A 24,180-nucleotide genomic window follows, 5' to 3' on the forward strand; every position below is an offset into this window, starting at 1 on the left:
GCTCCCATGTTAAATGCACCCCATTTTTTCATACCCCTACTATCCAACTACGCATGGAGATGATTTTATATAGTGTGGCGAGCGCAGCGAGCCACCGTGCCCGAAGCGTGGCGAGCGCAGCGAGCCCCGCGAGGGGACGCGGTCTCATAAGAAAAACGGGAGCCCAGAGTATTACATAAGTACCCAACATGGTTCTAGGTCGAAAGGTCATTAGTTCAACGGGTCGTTAGTTCCACAGGTCGTTAGTTTGACACTGTATAGGTCGACAGTCAAAAGGTTGACATGGGGTTTTCCACTGTTTTTTGAGCCGACAAGTGCCGACAGGCAGTATTTCATGCCCTACCATCCACTAGGGCGTGGTGGGAGAATAAAATAGTGTGCCGAGTGCAGCGAGGCAACGTGCCCAACGCATAGCGAGCGATGAGAGGGGATGCGGTGCACTTGAAACTGTGTCCATGTCGACTGTGTTGACATTCAGGTAAAAAAACTGTGAAAACCCCCATGTCGACCTTTTGACATAGACATTGTCGAACTAATGACCTGTCGAACTAATGGCCTTTTCGACCTAGAACCATGTCGACCTTTTCCCATGCCGACCTAGACCCATGTTGACCTTTTCCCATGTCGACCTAATGACTGTCGACCATCATGCTGTAGACCAAATAATCCCAACCCCTTTCTGCATTGTTACACAATGTTCTCAATGGGAGGAACTGCACTCATATACAAATAAACAGGTGCAACTGAAGCTTGTTGAGGTGTGGATCCACAAACACACTTGAGATCTGCTGCTATATGGATTGGGTACTTTATTAATTTATTATAGGGTTAAAATATTATATCCATTATATACTGTACAGTGCCTGGTTATTTTACATAATGTTGCCTGGTGTTGTCATGGTTGTTTCCAATTAAAGCTTTATATGGATTTCCTATAGCTGGCCTTCCAGAACCTCCATTTATGAATGCACATTGGTGCTCAGACATTGGCTACAGGTAGTGTATTCTGTTCCAGCTATCATTGGAAGTTAACAATCAGGTGTAAATGAACTGACCCTGAAGGCTGAAGATGTTACTTCAGTGCTGATTGGTTACCATGGGCCACTTCTTCTCTGGCTGACTTATCCTCCCTCATCACTGCTACATTCATCTACCCCTAAAATAAAGTGCCCCCACCACAATCCTTAGACATGCTTGTGAGGCTCATCAAAATATCGCCCTGACATTTCTCATTCACTGGCATCCCACTTTTTTTTTACTTACTGTACATAGAGAGAGATTACAGTTATGTTGCTCTATCATTCAATGTGAATAATATACTAAGTTGTACGACCCCCTGTGTATTGTGGAGATTTATATACATATTTGCTAGAAAATGTTGAGGATTTTTTTTTATCTTATCTACAATTTTAAACGAATAAGTTACTGGCTTCCAGGTATTGTTTTAGAAGTATTATATACCTATGTGGTATAATGTGTTATTGTTGTTGTTTTTGTTGTAGTTGTTGCTACTGTTTTTTCTATTGAGAGTATGTCAGAGTATGGGAGATGAAGAGGGAGCATCTGGTAGAAATGAAAGATGTGACTAAATCTGCTCAGGATTGAAATCTCCCTTCATTAAAGAGATATAGGCATCACTAAGTCCTTCACGCAGGCACTCCTGAAAGGTAGAGATGAAGGGGTTGGTCTTGTGATGTAATAAATAACTTAGGAGTCTATAAAAGAGGAAGCAGATACCCTCGACATCTCCACTGCATTTTAGCTCATCTTGAGTTTGAATCCAACATTTGCCGAATACAGTTCTTCTTGGTGGCAGGTGGGAAATAGAGTAGGAAGGGAGTGAGAGAACAAATAGCATGGGGAACTCTAAAAGCGGAGCTTTGTCCAAAGAGATCCTTGATGATTTAAAGTTAAACACCAAGTATTCAGAGGATGAGCTGTTCAAGTGGTACGAGGGTTTTAAGAAGCAATGCCCAGATGGCAAGATCAGCCGCACAGACTTTGAAAAGATCTACGCCAACTTTTTTCCTAACTCAGACCCCAAGACCTACGCAAGACATGTTTTCCGTAGCTTTGATACAAACGATGATGGAACATTGGACTTCCGGGAATACATTATTGCACTTCACCTGACCTCTTCTGGGAAAACCAATCTGAAACTAGAATGGGCATTTTCCTTATTTGATGTGGACCGAAACGGTGAAGTCAGCAAGGTTGAGGTGCTTGAAATAATCACAGTAAGTACAATCTGGTCAATCATTGTCTAGACAGGACTATATATGATATATCTGTTAGAACATACCAACATACATACTCCAGTTCAGTGTTTACTTATTCAGTTTAATACATTTTATTTCAAATTCAAATATTAAATATATCCCAGAAGGCAATGGGGTGTAAATGGTCAAGGTCATTCCAGCAACTTTTTAAACATAATTATTTCAATAGAAACATTAACATAACTACAGTAAAACATTTTATGGAATAATTAAATTAAAATGCTATTTTATGTGCTATTCAAAAATATAATGAAACCGGAAAAATGGATACCATTATTGTCTTACAATACGTGTTAGTCATGTAATACTATAATTGTTACAAATGGGCAGTGATTTTTTTTTTTGTGATTGTTCACAATTTTACACAGTTCTGCTGCTTTGTTGTAACATTTTTAATACTTAGTAAAGAAAAACCTGTTAAAATATTTCATAAATGCATACAATAAGCATCTAATGACTTGTCCAGACTGTGGGATTCATAACTCTTTGCATGATCTTGTAACTTTAGATAATTACCGGCACCTTGAGCCCTGACACCTGTTTTCATAGGAATGTGGTCAACTGGATCTTGGTGCTGTAGCTCAGTGGATGCTTGTGTTATGTTTTGTAAACATATTAATGAATATAATGGGCCCTCTCCTTCTTAGTAGTATGACTTTGTAGCTGGCCTTAGAGATAAGGTGTCCAAGTTTGTAAATGACACTGATCTGTGTAGAAGTTGTAACACAAAAAATTATATTAACTCACAAAAAAAGGATTTCAAATTCAAAAAGTTAATTGTGGAAATGCTAAATGCAATGTAACAGATGTAAGGTTATATAAGGCATGGCCCCATAAATGCTACTTATGCACCCAATAGAAAATACAGTAATTGGATAAATCTGTGCTAGAACAGGATTTACAAATTCTAGCAGACAGTAAGCTGGGTAGTGACGCTCACAGCAGCTGTTGCAAAAGCTACTAGAATCCTGGGAGGGACAAAGCACGAACAGTTGTATATGATGCAAAAAGAAGTTCAACTTGGTTCAATTTGGTCAGAAATCCCAAAACAAAAAGACTAGTTTCTTATGACTGTTATACGAAGGTACAGTATGTGCAAGGGAAGATAAATAGAAAAAAGTCAACGTACTGTAGTCAGGGTCTCTTCACTGTAACAGTGACCATACACTAGGGCGATATACATGTGATTAGATCACTTTTTATGCGATTGAAGCAATAAATTGCATAAAAAGCATCCAAATTGCATGTATTTTACAGCAGTTCAATGTGATGCGCAGTCCACATCACATTAGAGCCTGCGAGTCATACCACCAGCAGAAGAAATCTATTGTAGCATATGCCAAGCCAGGTAGGCTTGGCTGTTATCACATGGGATATATCATATGCAAAAGGACATTTCAACCAGGAGATTCCAAGGGTGGATCACGGGCGACCTCTGCTCGGAGAAGTTGCCTAGTGTAGAGCCAGTTTAAGATTAAGCCCAATACACACTAGACCAGTGATTTTCAACCTTTTTACCTTGCGGAACACTAAATAAGATTTTTAAATTGCCAAGTCACACCATGAAATCCCCAAAGGACAAAACACGTTGGCCACCACAGAAAAAAAAAAAACTATTGGCCCCCATATATAAAAAACAATCACACTGGTCCCCGCAGGTAACAAAAATAAAATACATTGGCCATTTACATGAAAAGAAGAGACCAGTAAATAACAGTTGAACTGGTGGTGGCTGTAAACTGGTTTGGGCATCTCTAGATCTGGGGGCACACTTGAGAACAGCTCAAGGCACACTAGTGTGCCACGGCGCAGTGGTTGAAAACCACTGCACTAGACGTTTAAAAAAAGTCTTGTGTGTACCCTCAATATCAGTAATGATGCACATAGTTAACAGTCCCCCCTCTCCCCGTCTACAGAACATGCAAATCGATTTTGGCTATATAGCCAGCAACCCACATGTTCAATAGATCCTGTTGACATGACTGATTGAGTGTGTACACTTAATTCATCCACCCACGGCCAATATTGTTTAAGACATCTGCCGTGGAGCGGGTTGTCTAGTGTGTACAAGGCATTGTACACTCAATATAATTTAAATAGCGGCATCACCAATATAGTTAAATATATCGACGTGCCCCTAGTCTAGTGTGAATGGGGCTTTAGTTCGACCACAAAAAATCTCAGCCGAGGAATGTGGTAATTGGTTAACTGGATTCCAAATTTATTGGATGCTGTTATTGCAATTAACCGTTTGTATAGATAGTGGGTAACCTGATTGAGCTAATTAATTTCAGGAATTCTGCAATATTTTCCTAGAATTTTCCTACTGTAAGAAAGTGATGGAAACTGCTCATTGATATTTGTTACCTTTATCTGGATCAATAGAGCTAGAGATAACACCATAATAAGCCTTTAATAACAGGAATGCATAAAAGCCCAGGCAATTATGCCTCCTATATGTTCAGCATCATTGACAGAATACTGCATTGTGGGATACATTAGAGAACCTTGCAGATTGGCCAACACAAATTGCTCTTTAGATTCTTATTGTTTTGTTTTTTTATCACTGTGGCATATAGAATGCTTCAGGCACTAGAGATGGCCATCAACCATCAATGATTCAAAATCATTGATGGTCTATGTCCAATGTTGAATACTTTTTCCATCGATAGGAGGGAACCAGATGGTTTCCCACCATTGATGATGCACATGCAATAATTATGTAATTTTGTTTCAAAGTGCCATGACACAGAGCTTAGCTCTTCCCTCTGACACTCCCATGAAGCCCCGTCTCTGGCCTCTCATTTGCCCCCAGCCTACTGAATTGTAAAGCAGGGATGACCATCAGTGGGTGAAACCATCAATGGTTTCCTTGCTGATGGTTTAACACTATCAACATTACTCATCAATGGTACCATCAAGGATGACCAACAAAGGGTAATCCACTGATGGCCATCCTTACCGGCCACTTTTCAGAAATTTATTTTTGGGTGAGACAGCCATTTTGGGTATAACTTCCATGTTTATTCAACCTATCTACAAAGGATCCAGGTCAGACAGCCATTTTAGTTGCACTACAAAAGATCATCGCAAATAGGTCATCTGAGCCATGCCTTGTTCATCCCATACAAGAGAGTACCAGACACGGCGACTATATTGGGCACACTATGTAGGGCACAATGCATGAGATAAACAAAACATGGAAATAAGGCATACATGGGTAAACGAAACATGTTAATGGGATACTTGCTGCGTGAATATAGTAGTTCCACATGTTATTCATCCTGTCCATGAAATGTACCCATGAGACAAACCCAAACAGGGCACTACATAGGATAGAGAGGGTAGAATGAGCAATTCATTGATAGGTAAAATGCAGTAGAGAGTTACAGTAAATTGATTTTTTTATTGATGCTTTACAGAATGCACTTGTTGTACATAAATTAAGTGGTACAAATATGAGCCCAAGAAGGACATAAGTATATGTGATATTTGCCTGGATCTTAAGATACTACTGCTTTGTGTATGGGCACAATGAATGTCATTTTGTGCCGACATAGCATTTCGAAGTAGATTTTGTGAATGAATATTCACATTTAAGGCTTTTTTCATAGGCAGTATATTTGTATTTGGGAGTTTTTTCAGCATTGCTTAATATTTACTTAAATGACAAACAAATTTTTTATTTTATTTTATTTTTTATAAATTGATGGGTACTATTGACTGCAAGAACAGGTTGGAGAGAGACACAGATGAACATATATTGATTTTCTTATTGCAGCATACATTCTTTCCTGAAAGTTAAAGTGTTCAAATTATGGGGCAGATGTACCTAGCCTTGGAGAGAGGCACCAGATAACCACTTCCTAACTACCATGTTACAGGCTGGGTATGACAAATGTCAGGAGCTGATTGGTTGGTACTTTATCTCTCTCTTTCTCTATTTTATCACTCTCAAGTCTTAATACACCTGCCTCTAACATATGTTTAGTAAAAAAAGTAAAGTGTTAATATTATATATGACTCATGAATCATGTATGAATTTGAAATGTATATTTTTGCCTTACATAGGTAGAGTAAGATGTTTAAAATCCCTTTTATACAGGAAGGTATATAGGATGGTATAAGGAAATCAAAAAGGACAAGCCTTCTATAGGGACAAAATGTAAGGCACTTATTACATAATATCAAATATGTATTTTACTAAATCTTTCAAAAAAAATAGACATACTCTTGATTTGATACATTGATGCCTAATTGAATAGCAAATAGCCTCTGCCAAAAATTAGTCATAAAGAGCAATTTTTTTACATAGTTTTTTCATTTAATACATACTACAATACTACATGCTACATACTACAATACTACATACTACAATACTACATACTACATACCAGAGTTAAATACTGACTAGATTGTGGTTTTTAATTTTTAATTTTTTATTTTCGTATAGTAATTTATTATTTCATTATTGTCCACACTATGGGGGTTATTCTGATTCACTCAGCAAGGCACAATCACTCTCTAATGGACAAAACCATGTGCAGGTGGGGCTGATGTAACATGTACAGAGAGAGTTACATTTGGGTGTTTTATTCTTTCTGTGCAGGGTAAATACTGGCTGCTTTATTTTTACACTGCAATATAGATATCAGTTTGAAGTACACCCCCCCCCCCCCCCAAATCTAACTCTCTCTGCACGTGTTACACCAGCCCCACCTGCAGTGCATATGGTTTTGTCCATTAGAGAGCGGTTGTGCCTTTCCGAGTGAATCAGAATAACCCCCATTATGTGTTTCATTATTTATGTTTGATTTAATAAATGTAAATTTATACTTTTGATCTTGAGCGCTACCTATTCTACTTAATATTTTTCCATTTAACATTGGTCTGTTATTTTATGCATTAACCTGTTGAAGATCCCATCGGTATATATCTGCAATTAAAATAACACAAATTCCAGTAATTTATGAATAGAATTATTCTATTTCGTCTAAATATGATCTCTTTTCTATTTGTGCTCTAAACTACTAACCTCATAAATAATTTAAAAAAAATACTTAACAATTAGGGTCCAGATCTGGACCCTTCCTGAATCCTTTCTAAGGCATTAACTTTAAGTTCCAGACACTCCTAATGCGTATATTGATATGAATAGGCGATTGTATGTAGGAAGTAGACCTCTTCCTGTACATGTGAAATCATTTGAATGCCAGTAGACTATTTCCTTAAACATAGTCTTTCACAGGCAAGTGTTTGCGATAACCCACCATAATCTGATCACAGGCACAAACGTTGTAAAGTGAGCCAAAAAAAAAAAATTTGGCTGGTTTGTTTTTTGGTTCCGAAAGTAAATATTTCATACAGTATGAAAACATAAATTATCTTTAGTTGATTATATAATTGTGTATATATTTATCAATGTCATTCAAACCTCGACTTATTCTTCTAAACTGGAGCTTTAACATCACACATCACTTGCTGTGTGACCATGCTGGTATTTAACATACAGTAGTATGCAACATTTGTTCTTGCTGTTAAGAGTGAAAGGAGAACACTGCAGGGAACACAACTGAATACAGAGCAGACAGATCCTAGCCCCACCTACATCCTATTTATCAGCAATAAAACACACTTGTAGAAATATGATTTTAATGCCAGTGGGTAAGGAGTCTAATGTATTATTCAGTATGACAGATAGGTTTTGCCTACTCTCTTGCAAATGTCAGGAGTCTCTCGCAATCCCCTGCACCTGCCATCACCCCCCCCCCCCCCATCCTTCCCTGAAAGGACGAGGCATCACATGATTCACACTGAATCGTGTCATTGTGGCCCCTTGCTTTACAATGCTGGTAATCTTAACATTGTGTAATGTGTACCTGTTCAGCATCACGTTGACCCGCCATGCCCTCCCATGATGTGTCACGCCACCTGCTGTGCCAACCTGTCTGCTCCATCCCAGACCCTGGGGGGCAGCCAGAATGTTGGTATGTATGCAGAGGCGTAACTAGAACTCGATGGCCCCATAGCAACATCTTGAAAGGGCCCCCCTCCCATCTTTTGTCACTACAATGCCCTTTATGGACAGGAGAGAGAAGAGAGTGAGAAAGAAAGAGGGTGTCGGGAAGAGAAAGAGAGGAGCCAGTTAGAGAGGTAGGTAGGGAGGAGCGAGCAGGAAAGACACTACTTGATAACAGCACAGGACGGGGGTGGAGGCATTGATGCACGGACGGACGATCAGGAGGGCAGGATGGGGCATAGACCAACAGACAAAAGAATGGGGGGGGGGAACATAGACAGACAGAAGGTAGTGGGCATACATAGGAGGCATATAGATGGACAGATGCGAGGGGCACAAATTGACAGTAGGAGCATAGATAGATGGATGGACAGGCAAGGGCATAGATGAATGGAGTGGGTTTATATGGACAGACGGAGGGATGCAATGGGGGCATAGATAGACAGAAGGGAAGGGCATAGATGGGAGGGGCAAAGATGGACATACGGGGAGGGGCAAAGACAGAGAGAAGGACATAGATGCCCCCCCCGCGCTTTGACCCCTTTTACAATATACACGTTATGCCAAATGCAAACAACACCTCCCTCCACCTTCCCCCTATGCATATTAAATGATTATTAATCGAATTACATTTATCGTAATTTACATTTGTTGCTAGCAGTCCAGGCTGGCGCAGGCTGAGTCAGATACGATCATAGGAGCCGGTGACTTCTCCTCCTCCAGCCGCGGTTCCCGATCACCAGCTGGAGGAGGAGCATTCATGAGGCACCTGGGGAGGAGGAGTCCGGTACAATGCTGCCGCTGCTGCTCCGCTAGAGAGGCAGCCACTGCCAGTATGCAGCAGCAGCATAAAATAGAGATGATAAGCAGTGGTGTAGTTAGGTGCCACGGCGCCCGGAGCAAGGGCATGTTTCGCGCCCTCCCCCCCAATATGTCATAGGTGAGGCTCCTGCGCAGTGAAAAGTTGGCACGGACCAACATTATACCACACACCGTAATGCCCATTGCACATTTTAGTGAACTTTGTAATTCCAATTACACATAAGCCCACACCTGATGCCCATGACAAACTATATAACACTCTGCAATGCCCATGACATACTATATAACACTCCGCAATGCCCATGACATACTATATAACACACCACAATGCCCATGACATACTATATAACACTCCGCAATGCCCATGACATACTATATAACACACCGCAATGCCCATGACATACTAGATAACACTCCGCAATGCCCATGAGATACTATATAACACTCCGCAATGCCCATGACATACTATATTACACTCCGCAATGCCCATGACATACTATATAACACTCTGCAATGCCCATGACATACTATATAACACTCCGCAATGCCCATGACATACTATATAACACTCTTCAATGCCCAAGGGGCTTCAAGGGGCTTCATGCTCGATGCCAAGGGGGACTGAATTTGCTCGTTGCCCAGGGGTGCAGAACTGTGCAGCGGCCCGCTCCCGGCCGCTGTGCAGCAAGGTGGGAGGATGGGTGCAGCAGGGTGGGAGGATGGGTTGGTGCCGCAGGGTGAGTGGGTGCAGCAGGGTGGGATGGTTGGTGGGTGCAGCAGGGTGGGTGGGTGTGTGCTTGCAGCAGGGTGGGTGGGTTAGTGCAGCAGGGTGGGTGGGTGCAGCAGGGTGGGCGGGTTGGTGGGTTGGTGCCGCAGGGTGGGTGGGTGCAGCAGGGTGGGACGGTTGGTGGGTGGGTGCAGCAGGGTGGGTGGGTTTGTGCAGCAGGGTGGGTGGCTGCTTGCAGCAGGGTGGGTGAGTTTGTGCAGCAGAGTGGGGTTGTGCAGCTGGGTGGGTGGGTGGTTGCAGCAGGGTGGGTGGGTTTGTGCAGCAGGGTGGGTGGGTGGGTTTGTGCAGCATTTGGGTTTGTGCAGCAGGGTGGGTGGGTGGGTGGTTGGGTTTGTGCAGCAGGGTGGGTGGGTGGCTGCTTGCAGCAGGGTGGGTGGGTTTGTGCAGCAGGGTGGGTTTGTGCAGCTGGGTGGGTGGTTGCAGCAGGGTGGGTGGGTTTGTGCAGCAGGGTGGGTGGGTGCGCGGGTGATGCAGGGTGGATGCAGCAGGGTGGGAGGGTGCACCTTACCTCGCCCCTCCCCCTGCTGTGCTGTGCTGCGCTGCATCGCGTCCACCCCTCCCCTCCCCTCCCATCCTCCTGGCTCCCCGCTCCCCGCTGTGTCCGGGAGAAACTGCAGTGCTGCTATGTAAAATTCATATCTCCCGCTGGACCGCTAGCCAATAGGCGCTCACGGTCCAGAAGCCACCAGTTGATTGGCTTCTGGACCGCAAGCGCCCATTGGCTAGCGGTCCAGCGTGCGGGAGATGTGTTGTGAATTTTACATAGCCGCAGCAGCACGTCTCTCGCGGGGGAGCGGGCAGGGCAACGCCGGAGGCGGGCGAGTGAGCTTGCGGTGCCGGCACAGCTCCGGTGCCAGGCTAGCTTCCTGCGCCCGGAGCGTGTGCTCCGCCGGCTCCAGGCTCGCTACGCCTCTGATGATAAGCACTGCCTGCGCAAACAACCCACATCAGCCACCTCCCTCCTTCCTTTCGTCGGATAACTGCTGGGACTGCACCCTGGGCCGCTTTCCTCCTTCTGCCTCTCTCCGGGTAACGGCACGACTCGGTCCCTGCCGGGACCCAAACTGTCGGGACCCCAGTTATAAAAAGAAGAAAATCAATCTTATTTTAGAAGGTGCAGGGGGATTGCCTTGGGGCCCCCCAAACGACCGGGCCCCATAGCAGCTGCATCCCCTGCACCCTCTATAGTTATGCCACTGTATGTATGTATGACTCCTCCCGGCCCTCTGGAAGGGTGGGTAAGCCTCCAGCATTTCCCAGGATTTCCCACATTATACCCCACATGTTTTTGCTTTGCCATTCAAATACAGGCATTCGAGGGTGTTTACACGGAGGGGGTGGGGCTAAAATGATGCAAATTACGTCATTTTTGCCCCATCCCCTTAAGTACAACTGCGATTTGTGGTATTTCCTGCATAGGGGGCAGGGCTTGGTGATGCTCTGTCCCCGCCCCCATGAGTGCAACTGAAAGCCTCCTCTCCAGGCTTCTCCCTGAAAGGAGACATGAATTGTCGGCAAGTATGATTATGGGACTGATTCATGCTTGTAAGTAAAGCAAAAAGGCAAGGAACTGGGCTAACCCATGTGCACTGCAGGTGGGGCAGATGTAACATGTGCAGAGAGAGTTATATTTGGGTGGGTGGCTGTTCACACAAATGACAAGTGTAAAACTAAATGTATGAGCTACATGCAAAATTAGCCAGTATTTACCCTGCACTAATATGGTTTGCTCCACTATCAATCAGCCACTATCCCTATGCATTACAGACAGTAGACAACAGTGGATATCAGAGATCTCTGCAGCGAACCACCAGCACTGCAGTTCTTATAGAATAGAATTGTAGGAATGGAGTTCCCATAAAAGACTTCAGACTTCTTGAAGGATCCCTCTCCATTCCCACACAACTTGGGCCTCGTTCAGGTTGGTTTGCAAAAGCAAACTTGATCTTTAATGGACAAAACCGTGTGCACTGCAGGTGGGGCAGATGTAACATGTGCAGAGAGAGTTACATTTGGGTTGGGTGTGTTCAAATTGAAATCTAAAGTGCAGTGTAAAAAAATATCAGCCAGTATTTACTCTGCACAGGAACAAAATAACTCACCCAAATGTAACTCTCTCTGCACCTTACATCTGACCCACCTGCAGTGCACATGATTTTGTACATTAAAGAAGGAGTTTGCTTTTGCAAACCAACCCAAATCACGCCCCTTGTACATTCACTGTCTGATGGCCGCACATTTTTCCTGGGTCATTTTGGAAAAGTTGTCCCTTGCATTAATTCTCATGAATACAGCCTTAATAAACATCAGTATGCAAGCAATAATGGGCAGGATGTATTGCATGGAATATGCAATCCATAATACATCCCAACCCCTAAGATATGGTGAAAGTAGCCTAAAGCTATCCTGGTGGTATGATTTTCAGACCACTGCAATTATGATGCGTTATATTTAAAACAGCTGATTAAATTCTCTGTATGTATTTTATTATTATTTATAGGGTGCCACAAAGCCACACTTGTCTACTCTCCCAGAAATTGTGGGACACAGGTAGTCCCCATCCACCCCTAGAATAGTAGGCGGGTCTCCTGCATCCTGCTTGCTTCCTAGATGTATTTAGAGGATGGGCTAAAAGATACAAATTGCCTCAATTTAGCCCCACCCCTTCCTGCTGACCGCTGCCCCTGAGGTGTCCAGCAGCGGCTCTCCTACAGGCTCCTTCTCTTGGTAAGTACGCACAAAGCCCTGTACAGAGCAATATACAAATTAAAGTACCATGTAAAAACAAAAAATCTGTGGATTAGCAAACATATACATATTCAATAGGAATGAGCAGGTTCGGTGTTACTCAGATTTTATTTGCCAAATTATCGCAATTTTGGATTTTTCTGATTGGCTATCAGCTGTCACATGTTTTGGATAGCCAATGACATCCCATTTTGAGATCCCAGTAAATAAAAGTAAAATTGACTCACCCCTAATATTCACATGAGTAGTCATAATCATGTCTGTGTGTATGTCTAGATGGGAACATAGTGGGAAGGGATGTAATAAGAGGAAGGAGGGCCCTGCTTGTGAGGGCTTACAGTATAAAGGTAGAGAAAGTAGTTTGAGCATGGGCAAGATTTGAGGGGGGGTGGGGGGGCAGAGGTCCTATAGTGTACAACAAATAGGTGGGTTTTTAGGCAACGTCTGAAACAACATAACAGTGTATATAAGGGTTTATTGTACTGGGGAATAAATATATAATGCTGTGCCACTGCTCATTACAAACTGGTGAGACTTGTGATGCACAGGTTACTTTACAGCACTAGTTTTGACATGACTGAAATATTGCATGCAGGGAACTTAGAGCACTATAATGCTGATACAGACTCCAAACTAACAAACAGCAGCACCCTCCAGCGTGAGGGCCGATCAGGAAATGGACCAAGCACTTTACATACTGGCAGGTATTCAATGCGGCCGGCGAGGGGGTTAAACAGTGAGGATTGCAGAAAACCAGCGATCCTCGTTGTTTAACCCCCGCGCCGGCCGCTCACCCTATTCAACGTTCTGGGGAAATCCTCGCTGTCACAGGACGGCGAGAATTCCCCCAAACAGCGAGAACTACGGCTAATGCAGAAAACTCGCTGTATTTAGCCGCGAGTCTCGCTGCTTCTGCAGCCGCATATGCCAATTCCCCCTCACTCAAAAAATGGAGCGAGGGAAAATTTGAGTATGAGGGGGGGGGGGGGGGGTGCGTTGAATACTGACAGGGTGTGTGGTAACAGCGAGCAGGAAGCCCTGCTAGCTGTCGCCGCTCGCCCACAGCATTGAATACCTGCCACTGTATATTGCAGTGCCGGAGGGTGTGAGAAAGGTTTTTAGCGGACCACAATGGGTGCATCCTGAGAATAAGGTCATATGCTCTGTGTGTTACACTAGTAGAGAACATTGAAATTCTAACTAGCAGATGTCGCTAATCCAAGCAGGAACATACTGTCCAGGTGGGGAATAAGGAAACCTATGAAATTCAAATGATGACATTGATAGTTACCTGTATGGAGGCCATTTAATAAGCCTATACTTTTTGTAATTGTATAAAATAATATGATTTTTCTAATCTCATGAGATAGGTAACGGAATACTGGTGTTCAGTACTAAAGGCCAGTAACTCTATACTGTTATACAATGACCAAGCTCATCGTGCACATGCACTGAATTTATTTGATTTTAAAGTGGTATATACTGTATATGTACAGTGTATCAACTAAGGGCCGTGTTCAATGTGGGTCGCCGCGATCCTCTCTGTTTAACCCCCTCGCCGGCCCATCGCCCTATTCAACGTTCCGGGGGAGTCCTCGCTGTCACGGGACGGCGAGGATTCCCCCTAACAGCGAAACCCACGGCTAATGCAGCGAATCAGCTGCATTTCACAGCGGGTTTCACTGCTTCAGCAATCGGCGTATGAGGAGAGTCAGTTGAATACTGTGAGCCCCACCTGCAATGGCAGCCCTGCTTGATGTCACCGCTCGCACCCGGCATTGAAAACTTGCCTAAGTGTTTTATTTTTACAGTACATCACTTTGGGGTCCATTTATGACATCAGCATATGGGTCATGTGTGCTCTAACATCACTGCCATGTGTTTCCTGCTCATGTGTGCTCTGACATCACTGCCATGTGTCTCCTGCTCATGTGTGCTCGGACATCACTATCAGATATCTCCTGCTGTGCTCTGACATCACTGCCAAATGTCACCTGCTCATGTGTGCTCTGACATCACTGTCATGTGACTCCTGCTCATATGTGCTCTGGCTTCACTGTGATGTGTCTCCTGCTCAAGCATGCTCTGACGTCACTGCCATGTGTCTCCTGCTCATGTGTGCTCTGACATCACTACCATATGTCACCTGCTCATGTGTGCTCTGACATCACTGTCATATGACTCCTGCTCATGTGTGCTCTGGATTCACTGTGATATGTGTACTGATCATGCATGCTTTGACATTACTGCCACGTGTCTCCTGCTCATATGTGAGCTGACATCAATGTCATATGTCACCTGCTCATGTGTGCTCTGACATCACCACTGCCATGTGTCTCCTGCACATGTGTGCTCTGACATCACTGCCATACATCACCTGCTCATGTGTGCTCTGGCTTCACTGTGATGTGTGTACCGCTCATGCGTGCTCTGACATCACTGCCATATGTCACCTGCTCATGTGTGTTCTGACATCACTGTCATATATCTCCTGCTGTGATCTGACATCACTATCATATGTCTCCTGCTCATGTGTGCTCTTACATCACTGCCATGTGTCTCCTGCTCATGTGTGCTCTGACATCACTACCATGTGTCTCCTGCTCATGTGTGCTCTGACATCACTGCCATGTGTCTCCTGCTCATGTGTGCTCTGACATCACTGCCATGTGTCTCCTGCTCATGTGTGCTCTGACATCACTACCATGTGTCTCCTGCTCATGTGTGCTCTGACATCACTGCCATGTGTCTCCTGCTCATGTGTGCTCTGACATCACTACCATGTGTCTCCTTCTCATGTGTGCTCTGACATCACTGCCATGTGTCTCCTGCTCATGTGTGCTCTGACATCACTGCCATGTATCTCCTGTTCTTGTTTGCTCTGACATCCCCAACATATGTCTCCTGCTCATGTGTGCTCTGACATCACTGTCATGTGTCTCCTGCTCATGTGTGCTCTGACATCACTACCATGTGTCTCCTGCTCATGTGTGCTCTGACATCACTGTCATGTGTCTCCTGCTCATGTGTGCTCTGACATCACTACCATGTGTCTCCTGCTCATGTGTGCTCTGACATCACTGTCATGTGACTTCTGCTCATGTGTGCTCTGACATCACTGCCATGTGTCTCCTGCTCATGTGTGCTCTGACATCACTACCATGTGTCTCCTGCTCATGTGTGCTCTGACATCACTGTCATGTGTCTCCTGCTCATGTGTGCTCTGACATCACTACCATGTGTCTCCTGCTCATGTGTGCTCTGACATCACTGCCATGTATCTCCTGTTCTTGTTTGCTCTGACATCCCTAACATATGTCTCCTGCTCATGTGTGCTCTGACATCACTGTCATGTGACTTCTGCTCATGTGTGCTCTGACATCTCTGTCATGTGACTTCTGCTCATGTGTGCTCTGACATCACTGTCATGTGACTTCTGCTTATGTGTGCTCTGACATCACTGTCATGTGTATCCTGCTCATCTGTGCTCTGACATCACTATCATATGTCTACTGCTCATGCATGCACTGTCATCACTGCCATGAGACTCCTGCATGCTCTGACATCACTTTTATGTGTATCCTGCTCATGTGTGTGCCCTGTCATCGCTGTCATGTTTCTGCTGCTCATGCGTGCTCTGACATCACTGTCTTCACTATTAACCTGTCCACTTTCTGTGACATAGAAAATCAATAAAAATAGATCATTTCAGAAAGAAAGAGATTTCGATAACCTGGATGCTTATTTATATCTTTAGCCCGGTTCTGGGTCACATTACCTATATCTTCTTTACTATGACCAACAAAAGACAGCACTCTTTTTTAAGCCGAGACAGACTTTCTACAAGGTATTTTTAATCTCTGTTTATAATGTTAAGTTATGTAATAATATTTATCCAGTATGATCTGTTGAAGGAGGTGTGTTACTGCACAGGCTCCAGTCTTCCTGTCCTTCAGGCAGGCTTCATGCCTTATACCAAGATGGCCACAGAGAAATCTACTGAGTATGTACAAATGCCATCTTTTTCTTCACTGCGTAGAGTGAATTGTTGGAGACAGACTTTTCCTGCTTAGCTACTATGAGAGACCTAGTTAATACCTGCTATAAAGTGGTCCCGGCATCCCTGCAGCCCTACCTGTGTGTAGCGTACACCCACTGGCTGGTGCGCTGTATGAAACCCCACTCTGCTCCATCACCAGCATGCATGGAACAGTGAGTACGGCTGTACCTGCCATCTATCAGTAGAGAAACAGTTCTGATTGAGGGGTAGATTTATTAAGCTCGTAGAAGTGATAAACTGTCTGGTTTTTATCACCGACCAATCAGCTCCTACCTGTAAAGCTACAGGCTTGGATTGAAAAATGACAGGTAAGAGCTGATTGGCCAGTGATAAAAACCAGACAGTTTATCACTTCACCGAGCTTAATAAATCTACCCTTAAGTAACTGGGCTGTAAATAGTTTGTGTCATCCAGTAGTGTATGCCTGTATGACTATGCGTTATCAACTCCTGCACACACATCATTTCCAACATGATCAACTTCGCTGGATTGACTGTAATTCAGGACTGAATTCCCATGTTTTACCACACTCTAATTTAAAATATTGATTGGCTGGGACTGAAGGGGTTATTCTGGTTCACTTCCGAAAGGCAAATTCCTTCTCAAATGGACAAAACCATGTGCACTGCAGGGGGAGCAAATGTAACACGTGCAGAGAGATTTAGATTTGGGTGAGTTATTTTGTTTCTGTGCAGGGTAAATACTGACTTCTTTATTTTTTCACTGCAATACAGATATCACTTTGAAGTAAAACCCCACCCAAATCTAATTCTCTCTGCACAAGTAACATCTGCCCCACCTACAGTGCACATGGTTTTGTCCATTTGAGAAGGAATTTGCCTTTGCGAGTGAACCAGAATGACCCCGAGGGTATTCTAATGTACATGAATAGAATGGTTATTGTGATGAATATTCTATATATGTTCTATATCTTGATTACATAGATGAGACGATATTGAAATCTATATTGGGACCTTTAAGTGTCATGGTCTTCATGGTGTAAATCCATTTTCAGTTCTCTTTCTGTATTCCCCGCCAGTTCTGAGACACCTGTTGTATGGCGGTATTCTGTAGGTGTGTCTCCTTGCAGTGTTGTGATAGACTATGTTTGCCATACCCCATTCTGATGTTGTAGATGTTTTCGGAAATCCTCACTTTCAGGTTCTAATGGTCCTGCCCACATATTGGAGACTGCAGGGGCATGTAATTAGGAACATTACACCATTTCTATACGGTACAAGTGAGTTCTTGTATTCTGTGTTCTCGTCCCGTGCTGTGGGCTGTAAAGTTTGTGACGCTCTTTGTTGCTTTCAAATTGGTGGTCCTGCACCCTACTTATGTGCCACAGAAGTGGTACCCTGTTTTTGAGTCTGATCCATGAATTCTAAAAAAAAACGCAGCTGCTTATAAATATTCCTACAGTTGTATGATTTAAGGACCTTCTTATAGTTATTGTCTAATCCTTTCAGTTTTCCTTATTTGTTATTTTTTGCATTATTTTATCTTACAATACATAATTTATCCTTCTTGGTGGTGTTTTTCTAAAGAAATTACATATTGAAATTGTTTCACTCAACAATTACAAATGAACTTCTCATTATCTGCAGGCGATATTCAAGATGATTCCTGCAGAAGAGCAGAAAAAACTACCAGACGATGAAAATACACCACAGAAAAGAGCAGACAAGCTTTGGGCTTTCTTTAAAAAGAAAGACCATGGTAATGAAAGTTTAAATATGAGTGCACAAGTTTTCAGATGTATTTATTAACCTACAGTATTTGTTTATTTAAAATTTGACAAAGTTGCAGCATGCATTGTAGTATATCAAAGTATGGTGCTCACACACAGGACCAGATGCACTAAGCTTCAAAAGTAATAAAATAGAGAGTGATAAACAGCCAGCCAATCAGCTCCTACCTGACATGACCATACCTCCCAACTGTCACGATTCCGTCGGGACAGTCCCGATTTTCGGGTCCTGTCCCGACGTCCCACCCGCGGCAGGCATTGTCCCGCTGCGGGGGGTGGCAGTTGGGAGACCCCCCAATGTAGTAGAATAGACGCTGTGCGCATGCGCACAGCGTCTATTCTCGTATGAAAATGAGGTCGCGGCTAATTAGCATAAGCCGCGCCCTCATTTGCATACGCCACGCCCCCTTTTCGGACGCTCGCGCGGCTTCGCCGCGCGAGTGTCCCTATTTCTTAGCATGAAAAGTTGGGAGGTATGCATGACACAGACTGTGTTTGAAAAATGTCAGGCAGGAGCTGATTGGTTGTCTGTTTATCACTCTCCATTTGATCACTTTTGAAGCTTAGTGCACCTGGTCCATAGTGAGACGTGTGCTAGGTGCATTTTGAGCTATACAATGGGCCTGATTCAGACCTGCATGCAAGGCTGCGTATATTTCCTGCCTAGCAAGCAGGTAAACACCACCATGCCGAACACGCACCCCCTCCCCACTGCCTGAATCCCCACGCTACCATGCGTGCGGATGTCATACTTGCCGACTTTTCATCTCCCCTTTGCGGGAAACCAGGGAGAGGGCAGCTAATTAGGGGGCGCGGGAGCTCTCAAATGTAATTTGGATAGCTCTGCCCATGACCCGCCCCATTTACGGCACACAAATGGGGCGTGACCATGGGCGGAGCTATAGAAATTACATTTTTAGATAGTACCGTAGCACTTTTTAAACTAACCCTATTAAAGAAAAATAGTGGGGAGCAGAGGAAGAGAAGCAGGAGGGAAGCATGAAGCAGATAGCGGCTATCTTACCATCTCATCTGCCTTCTGCTGCTTCTGCCGCTCCCTCTGCTGCTCCTGCTCCCATGGCTGCCCACTGCTGCGCTGCCGCTGTAGTCACTTCTGACAGATCCCCGGCCGGACAGCCGCGACGTCTGCCTGGCACTTCGTGACTCGCTCAAGCGCAGTGACTTTTTTTTTTTTGCCAGGCGGGCTAAAAAACCGGGAGGATCCCACACATTCCCGGTAGACCGGGAGGAAGGAAAAAAACACGGGATACTCCCGCTAAATGCGGAGGGTCAGCAACCCTGGCGGATGTGTAGAGTTACACATCTACTTGCATGTGGACGCACAGGAGAGAAATTATTGGATGGTCAGTCGCCATCGAATGATTTTCCCACGCATGGGCAGGAGCCTCGCTGAGCATGTGCAGACCTGGATATGCAATGTCACGCTCAGTACCCCAAAAACTACAACAGCATTGGGGGAGGCGAGGGGAGGAGTTCCAGTGAAAAGGTGTGTCCAGTATAGATTCATTGGACATCCTGAGTAATCTGACCATTGTTTATGCCGTTGATGCGTTGCTGCGTCTGCCTCGGCGCCTCCTTTGGCTTTTACCTATATTAGCACAGCCTACAGAGACGTACGGGGAAATTTACTAAGATCAGAGTTCTATTTCAGATAGAATGTTGCTATGGGCAACCAATCAGATGCTATCTATTATCTAGAAGGTGCTAAATAAATAAGAAGTATATTCTGATTGGTTGCCCATTGCAACATCCCATGTGACATAGAACTCGCATCTTAGTAAATTCCCCCCATAATGGCTGTGCTGTGATCACCGTTTATCTACTGCGCTGACGTACGTGTGTCTCATTCACTTCTTCTTTGCTTGTCATCCAGATAAAATTGCTGAAGGAGAATTCATTCAAGGCGTTATGGTGAACGATGACATCATGCGGCTTATACAATATGACCCGAAAGTCGCCAGCAAGTCCTGAAGGAATACTACATGGCATAAACATATGCCGAACGTGATTGCATGTGGTTTATATATGTGTTTGTGAGGTATCATGTTATGTTTACAGGCCACAACAAAGGCTCAATACATATATGACATAGAACATGGATAGATGTCTTTCTCAATTCAGTTGTTGGTCTACAAGTCCCTGAATAACTTTATAAGTTTAGCAGACACCATTACCGCTTCCCTCTCCTGGATTTTAAGTATACTACAAAATTGGGAATGATCATACAATAGTGACATCATCTTGGATACAATAAGTGTCACCTTAAATCGTAGTAAAAATGGCGCGGCGGCCATTTTTCCTGTGATTTATGCATGCACAGTGGAGTCTGAGCACTATAGTGCTCAAACTCCACAAGGCTGTGCTGCTGCTGCCGGCAGCAGCAGCAGTGATACAAAAATTGACGGAAAAATGGCCGCTGCGCCATTTTCCTGGAGATTCATGCATGTGCAGTAGGGGATGAGTGCTCTAGTGCTCAGGCCCTACTACACAGCGCTGTTCCCAGGAGAGGGGGAAGCCCGGCCAGATGAGGCAGCACACGGCCCCCTAATCTCTTAAAAAGCCAGTGGATAAGCCTGTGGATAAATGGTCTGGTTAGGACATGACTGTGGGCTTAATTCATGTTTGTACACAATGCCGGCCGCACATGTGCCGCGATGGCACTGCACATGTCAAGTTACCTCTCTAATGCATCACACAGTAAGGATTTCATTATAGAATGATCGACAGGAAGGGACCATTTGGGAGATATAACAGGGAGTGGCAACAAAAAATGGCAGGTGTGTCATGGTGGTTATCTGCATTCAGCCAACAAAAATGGCGCTAGCATTGCTACTGCGGAAGTCAGCCTGCAGTCGGTTTTTTTATCCGTGGTTGCATATAGCCTGCGTATACAATGGTTCTGGTGGGCGTTTGTCTTCTGTGGGTGGAGCTTCAGTTGCGATAATTAGCAATTCAGCAGATTGACAAATCACAGCTGTGTAGGCAAGTGCGTACAAACATGAATTAGGCCCTATGAACCAAGTCATTGTAAGCATGACTACAGTTATAGGGTATGAAGGGGGTGGTATAAACAGTCCACAATCTGAATGTCAACATTCAGAATGTCGATGCGAGAATGTCAACATGGTCTGAAAGTTGGCATTCTCAATGTCTGTCTATGTCAACATTCAGACCATATCAATGTTATATACACCAACCGTTTGCTGTTATCAGTACTAAATATCCTTCATTTATGCAACATATATTGCAGAATGATTCCAAAGCTGTCTTCATATATATATGGTTTAAAAATGCAAAATAAAGAATTTTTGAAAGACTCCAAATACCAGAATTGGTTTTTTAAATATCCACTGAAATTTTGTAGTTGTATCGTAGGTTTTACTTGTCAAATTTGCCTTACAACATTGATCATATTCTGCACTCATAAACACTGAGAGAGCCAGGCGGTGGTCTGCGCACGCATTTATTATTATTATTGTTTATTTAGATGGCGCCACAAGGGTTCTACAGCGCTTAATAATATCTATGCGCATGCTGTCACTAAAAGGGGGTGTGGCTGCATATAAGAAGAGTGGCTTTGTGGGAGGGGTGTGGCTCTGTGTCTGGAAACCCCTGTTTTGCCACTCCAACACAGTGACAGGAGCTAGGTGCTGCACAAGTTACAGTGCAGCACCAGTCTCCTGTTGCTGCCCAGGAGCCGGCATTTTGATGTCACCCCTCAGCGGGGTGACAGGCACTCCCCTAGTGACACCCTTGACTGAGAATGTGCTGCAATGCCTGCAGAGAGGATTTATTCACAAAATGACTGACAGTCAGGGATCATTTAAGGGAAGGCCATGGAGTTTGAAACTGTGATCCCTCGCAGCGCTGCAATGTGTAGGGTGTCTTATGTCCTACCGATATACTGCGTTACCATTGGGCTCAACACATTGACTGTTGGTGAAAGCTGGATAGACCAAAACCGAATTTATAGGTAAACCGGTAGGTTTAGGATTATTGATATTTTCTATCAATAACTGTATAAACAAATTGCTCTTCTAATTACAGTATGTAATATAAAGGCCTCAATGTAAGTTTGTAATTTACATAGTAGTCTTAAGGGACCCACACAGCAATGGTGTATTGGGGTAATACCCCAATCCCCTGACGGTTGCATCGGGACTTTTTTACATGCTTAATTTCCCCGATTTATTTCACTGATTTATGACACATCCAAGCGGTAGATTGCGGCTTCCAGTTGGTTGGCGGCTCAGAGGATTGTCCCGCTGATATATGGGCCCCTTCAGCTAGTAGATCTTCCAAATATGACAATTAAAACTGCTCCAAATGCCAGGTTTGACACACATGCCAGGTTTGACCCACATGCCAGGTGATGCTGACCCTTTTTCTTGGGATATTTTTAAGACCATGCAATCAGTTGTTATTTTAACAATACAATATTGATTTCACTTGTATGATATAGGACCTGATAATTGTCACATAAATTATTTCTAAATTATTTTCTGATATTTTTAATGTTAAGAATGACTCATTTTTCCTGTACCAATCGTGATGATCCCCCTCTATCCAACATGCTGATACAGCTGCAGATGGCGTCATTTCCTGCGCTATGTCAGTGCTGCTAAAATAAAGGCAGCATATAAAACTCATAATAAACTCAAATAAAACCCCAAAGCAGAGTGGGAGGCCCAGACTTTCCTGGGGGGCCTGGAAGGGGCCCAGGCTAGCCATGGACTAGGAGGAGAAATGCTACCCGGAAGCATAGTCTATAGGCCCCCATACATTAGCATACCACCCAACATGACCCATTCCAGGAGGGACAAAATGCTCTGCTCCTGGACTTCCTTGCCAGTGGCTATTGCAGAGGTGGGACTGCACCACTGTCCAAAATTCAAATAGGCGAGCCACACTTGCCAGTGATTCCCTGACTGTGAGTTTAGGGTGTCAATTGGTGCAGCTCCCCTATTTAAATATTGGATTGTGCTACAGCCCTGCAACTCTGCAACTGCCACTGGCATGCAAGTCAGGAACAGAACATCTTGACCCTCCTGGAATGGGTCATGTTGGGAGGTATGCATTAGGCCAACTTTTTCGAATCACAAGTCGGACCTGATTTCCTCGGCAGCTCCCCAGGGGAGGGTGTAGTGGTTTGTGGAAAGCTGGGGAGGGAGCCAGGAGCCGGGAGCCGAGCTGCCAAAAACACCCCATACAAATGAATGGGAAGCCACTGATCGGTGGGATGTAAAACACATGAGATGCCTTCCAGTTTGGCCCCTCCTCCTTTATCACTCAGGCCTACCATATGTCTCTGTGATTCTGACTGTGGCTTCCTAAAGGGGAAAGTTCCAGTTCAATAGAGTTCTTCAAGTTAAAAAAGATATTAGATGCCCATCATGGTGGCAGTGGAAAGTTAATATGATATTTTGTGGATATAATTTATTTTTGAGCCATTGCTTTCCAATGTCAATATACTTATTCTTATCCCATTGGAATCATCCCACGCTCCATCCCATACTCGGATCAAACTATTTTACAATGCAGTTTTCATAATTGGTACAAAAGTTGGAAACAAGACCAATGTATTATCTATTTTATGTGTTTTCTACTTTGAGTGTTTTATGTTTAAATTAATATATCATAAATGAATTCAGATTTTTGTAGTACTTACCTTCATTTCTATAATAGTGTCATTTC

General features: G+C 44.0%; 1 protein-coding gene across 1 annotated transcript; it reads left to right on the plus strand.

Annotated features, from left to right (window-relative positions):
• Positions 1–1,737: 1,737 nt before the first annotated feature.
• On the plus strand, positions 1,738–24,180 carry LOC146042509 (visinin-like). The gene is made up of 3 exons (XM_083162544.1): positions 1,738–2,237; positions 18,323–18,434; positions 20,360–24,180. Exons 1-3 carry the CDS (start codon positions 1,857–1,859, stop codon positions 20,455–20,457), a joined length of 591 nt encoding a protein of 196 aa, XP_083018670.1. The 5' UTR covers positions 1,738–1,856; the 3' UTR covers positions 20,458–24,180.

This window comes from Crinia signifera, chromosome 19 (genome assembly GCF_055691185.1).
Source record: "Crinia signifera chromosome 19, ASM5569118v1, whole genome shotgun sequence".
Classification (NCBI taxonomy): Eukaryota; Metazoa; Chordata; class Amphibia; order Anura; family Myobatrachidae; genus Crinia; species Crinia signifera.

Excerpts from the sequence above, each read along its gene's own strand:
- LOC146042509 (XM_083162544.1), top strand. The coding sequence starts at position 1,857 with ATGGGGAACTCTAAAAGCGGAGCTTTGTCCAAAGAGATCCTTGATGAT. Across the intron at positions 2,238-18,322 it reads AGGTGCTTGAAATAATCACA|GCGATATTCAAGATGATTCC; the intron begins GTAAGTACAATC and ends CATTATCTGCAG. Across the intron at positions 18,435-20,359 it reads CTTTAAAAAGAAAGACCATG|ATAAAATTGCTGAAGGAGAA; the intron begins GTAATGAAAGTT and ends CTTGTCATCCAG.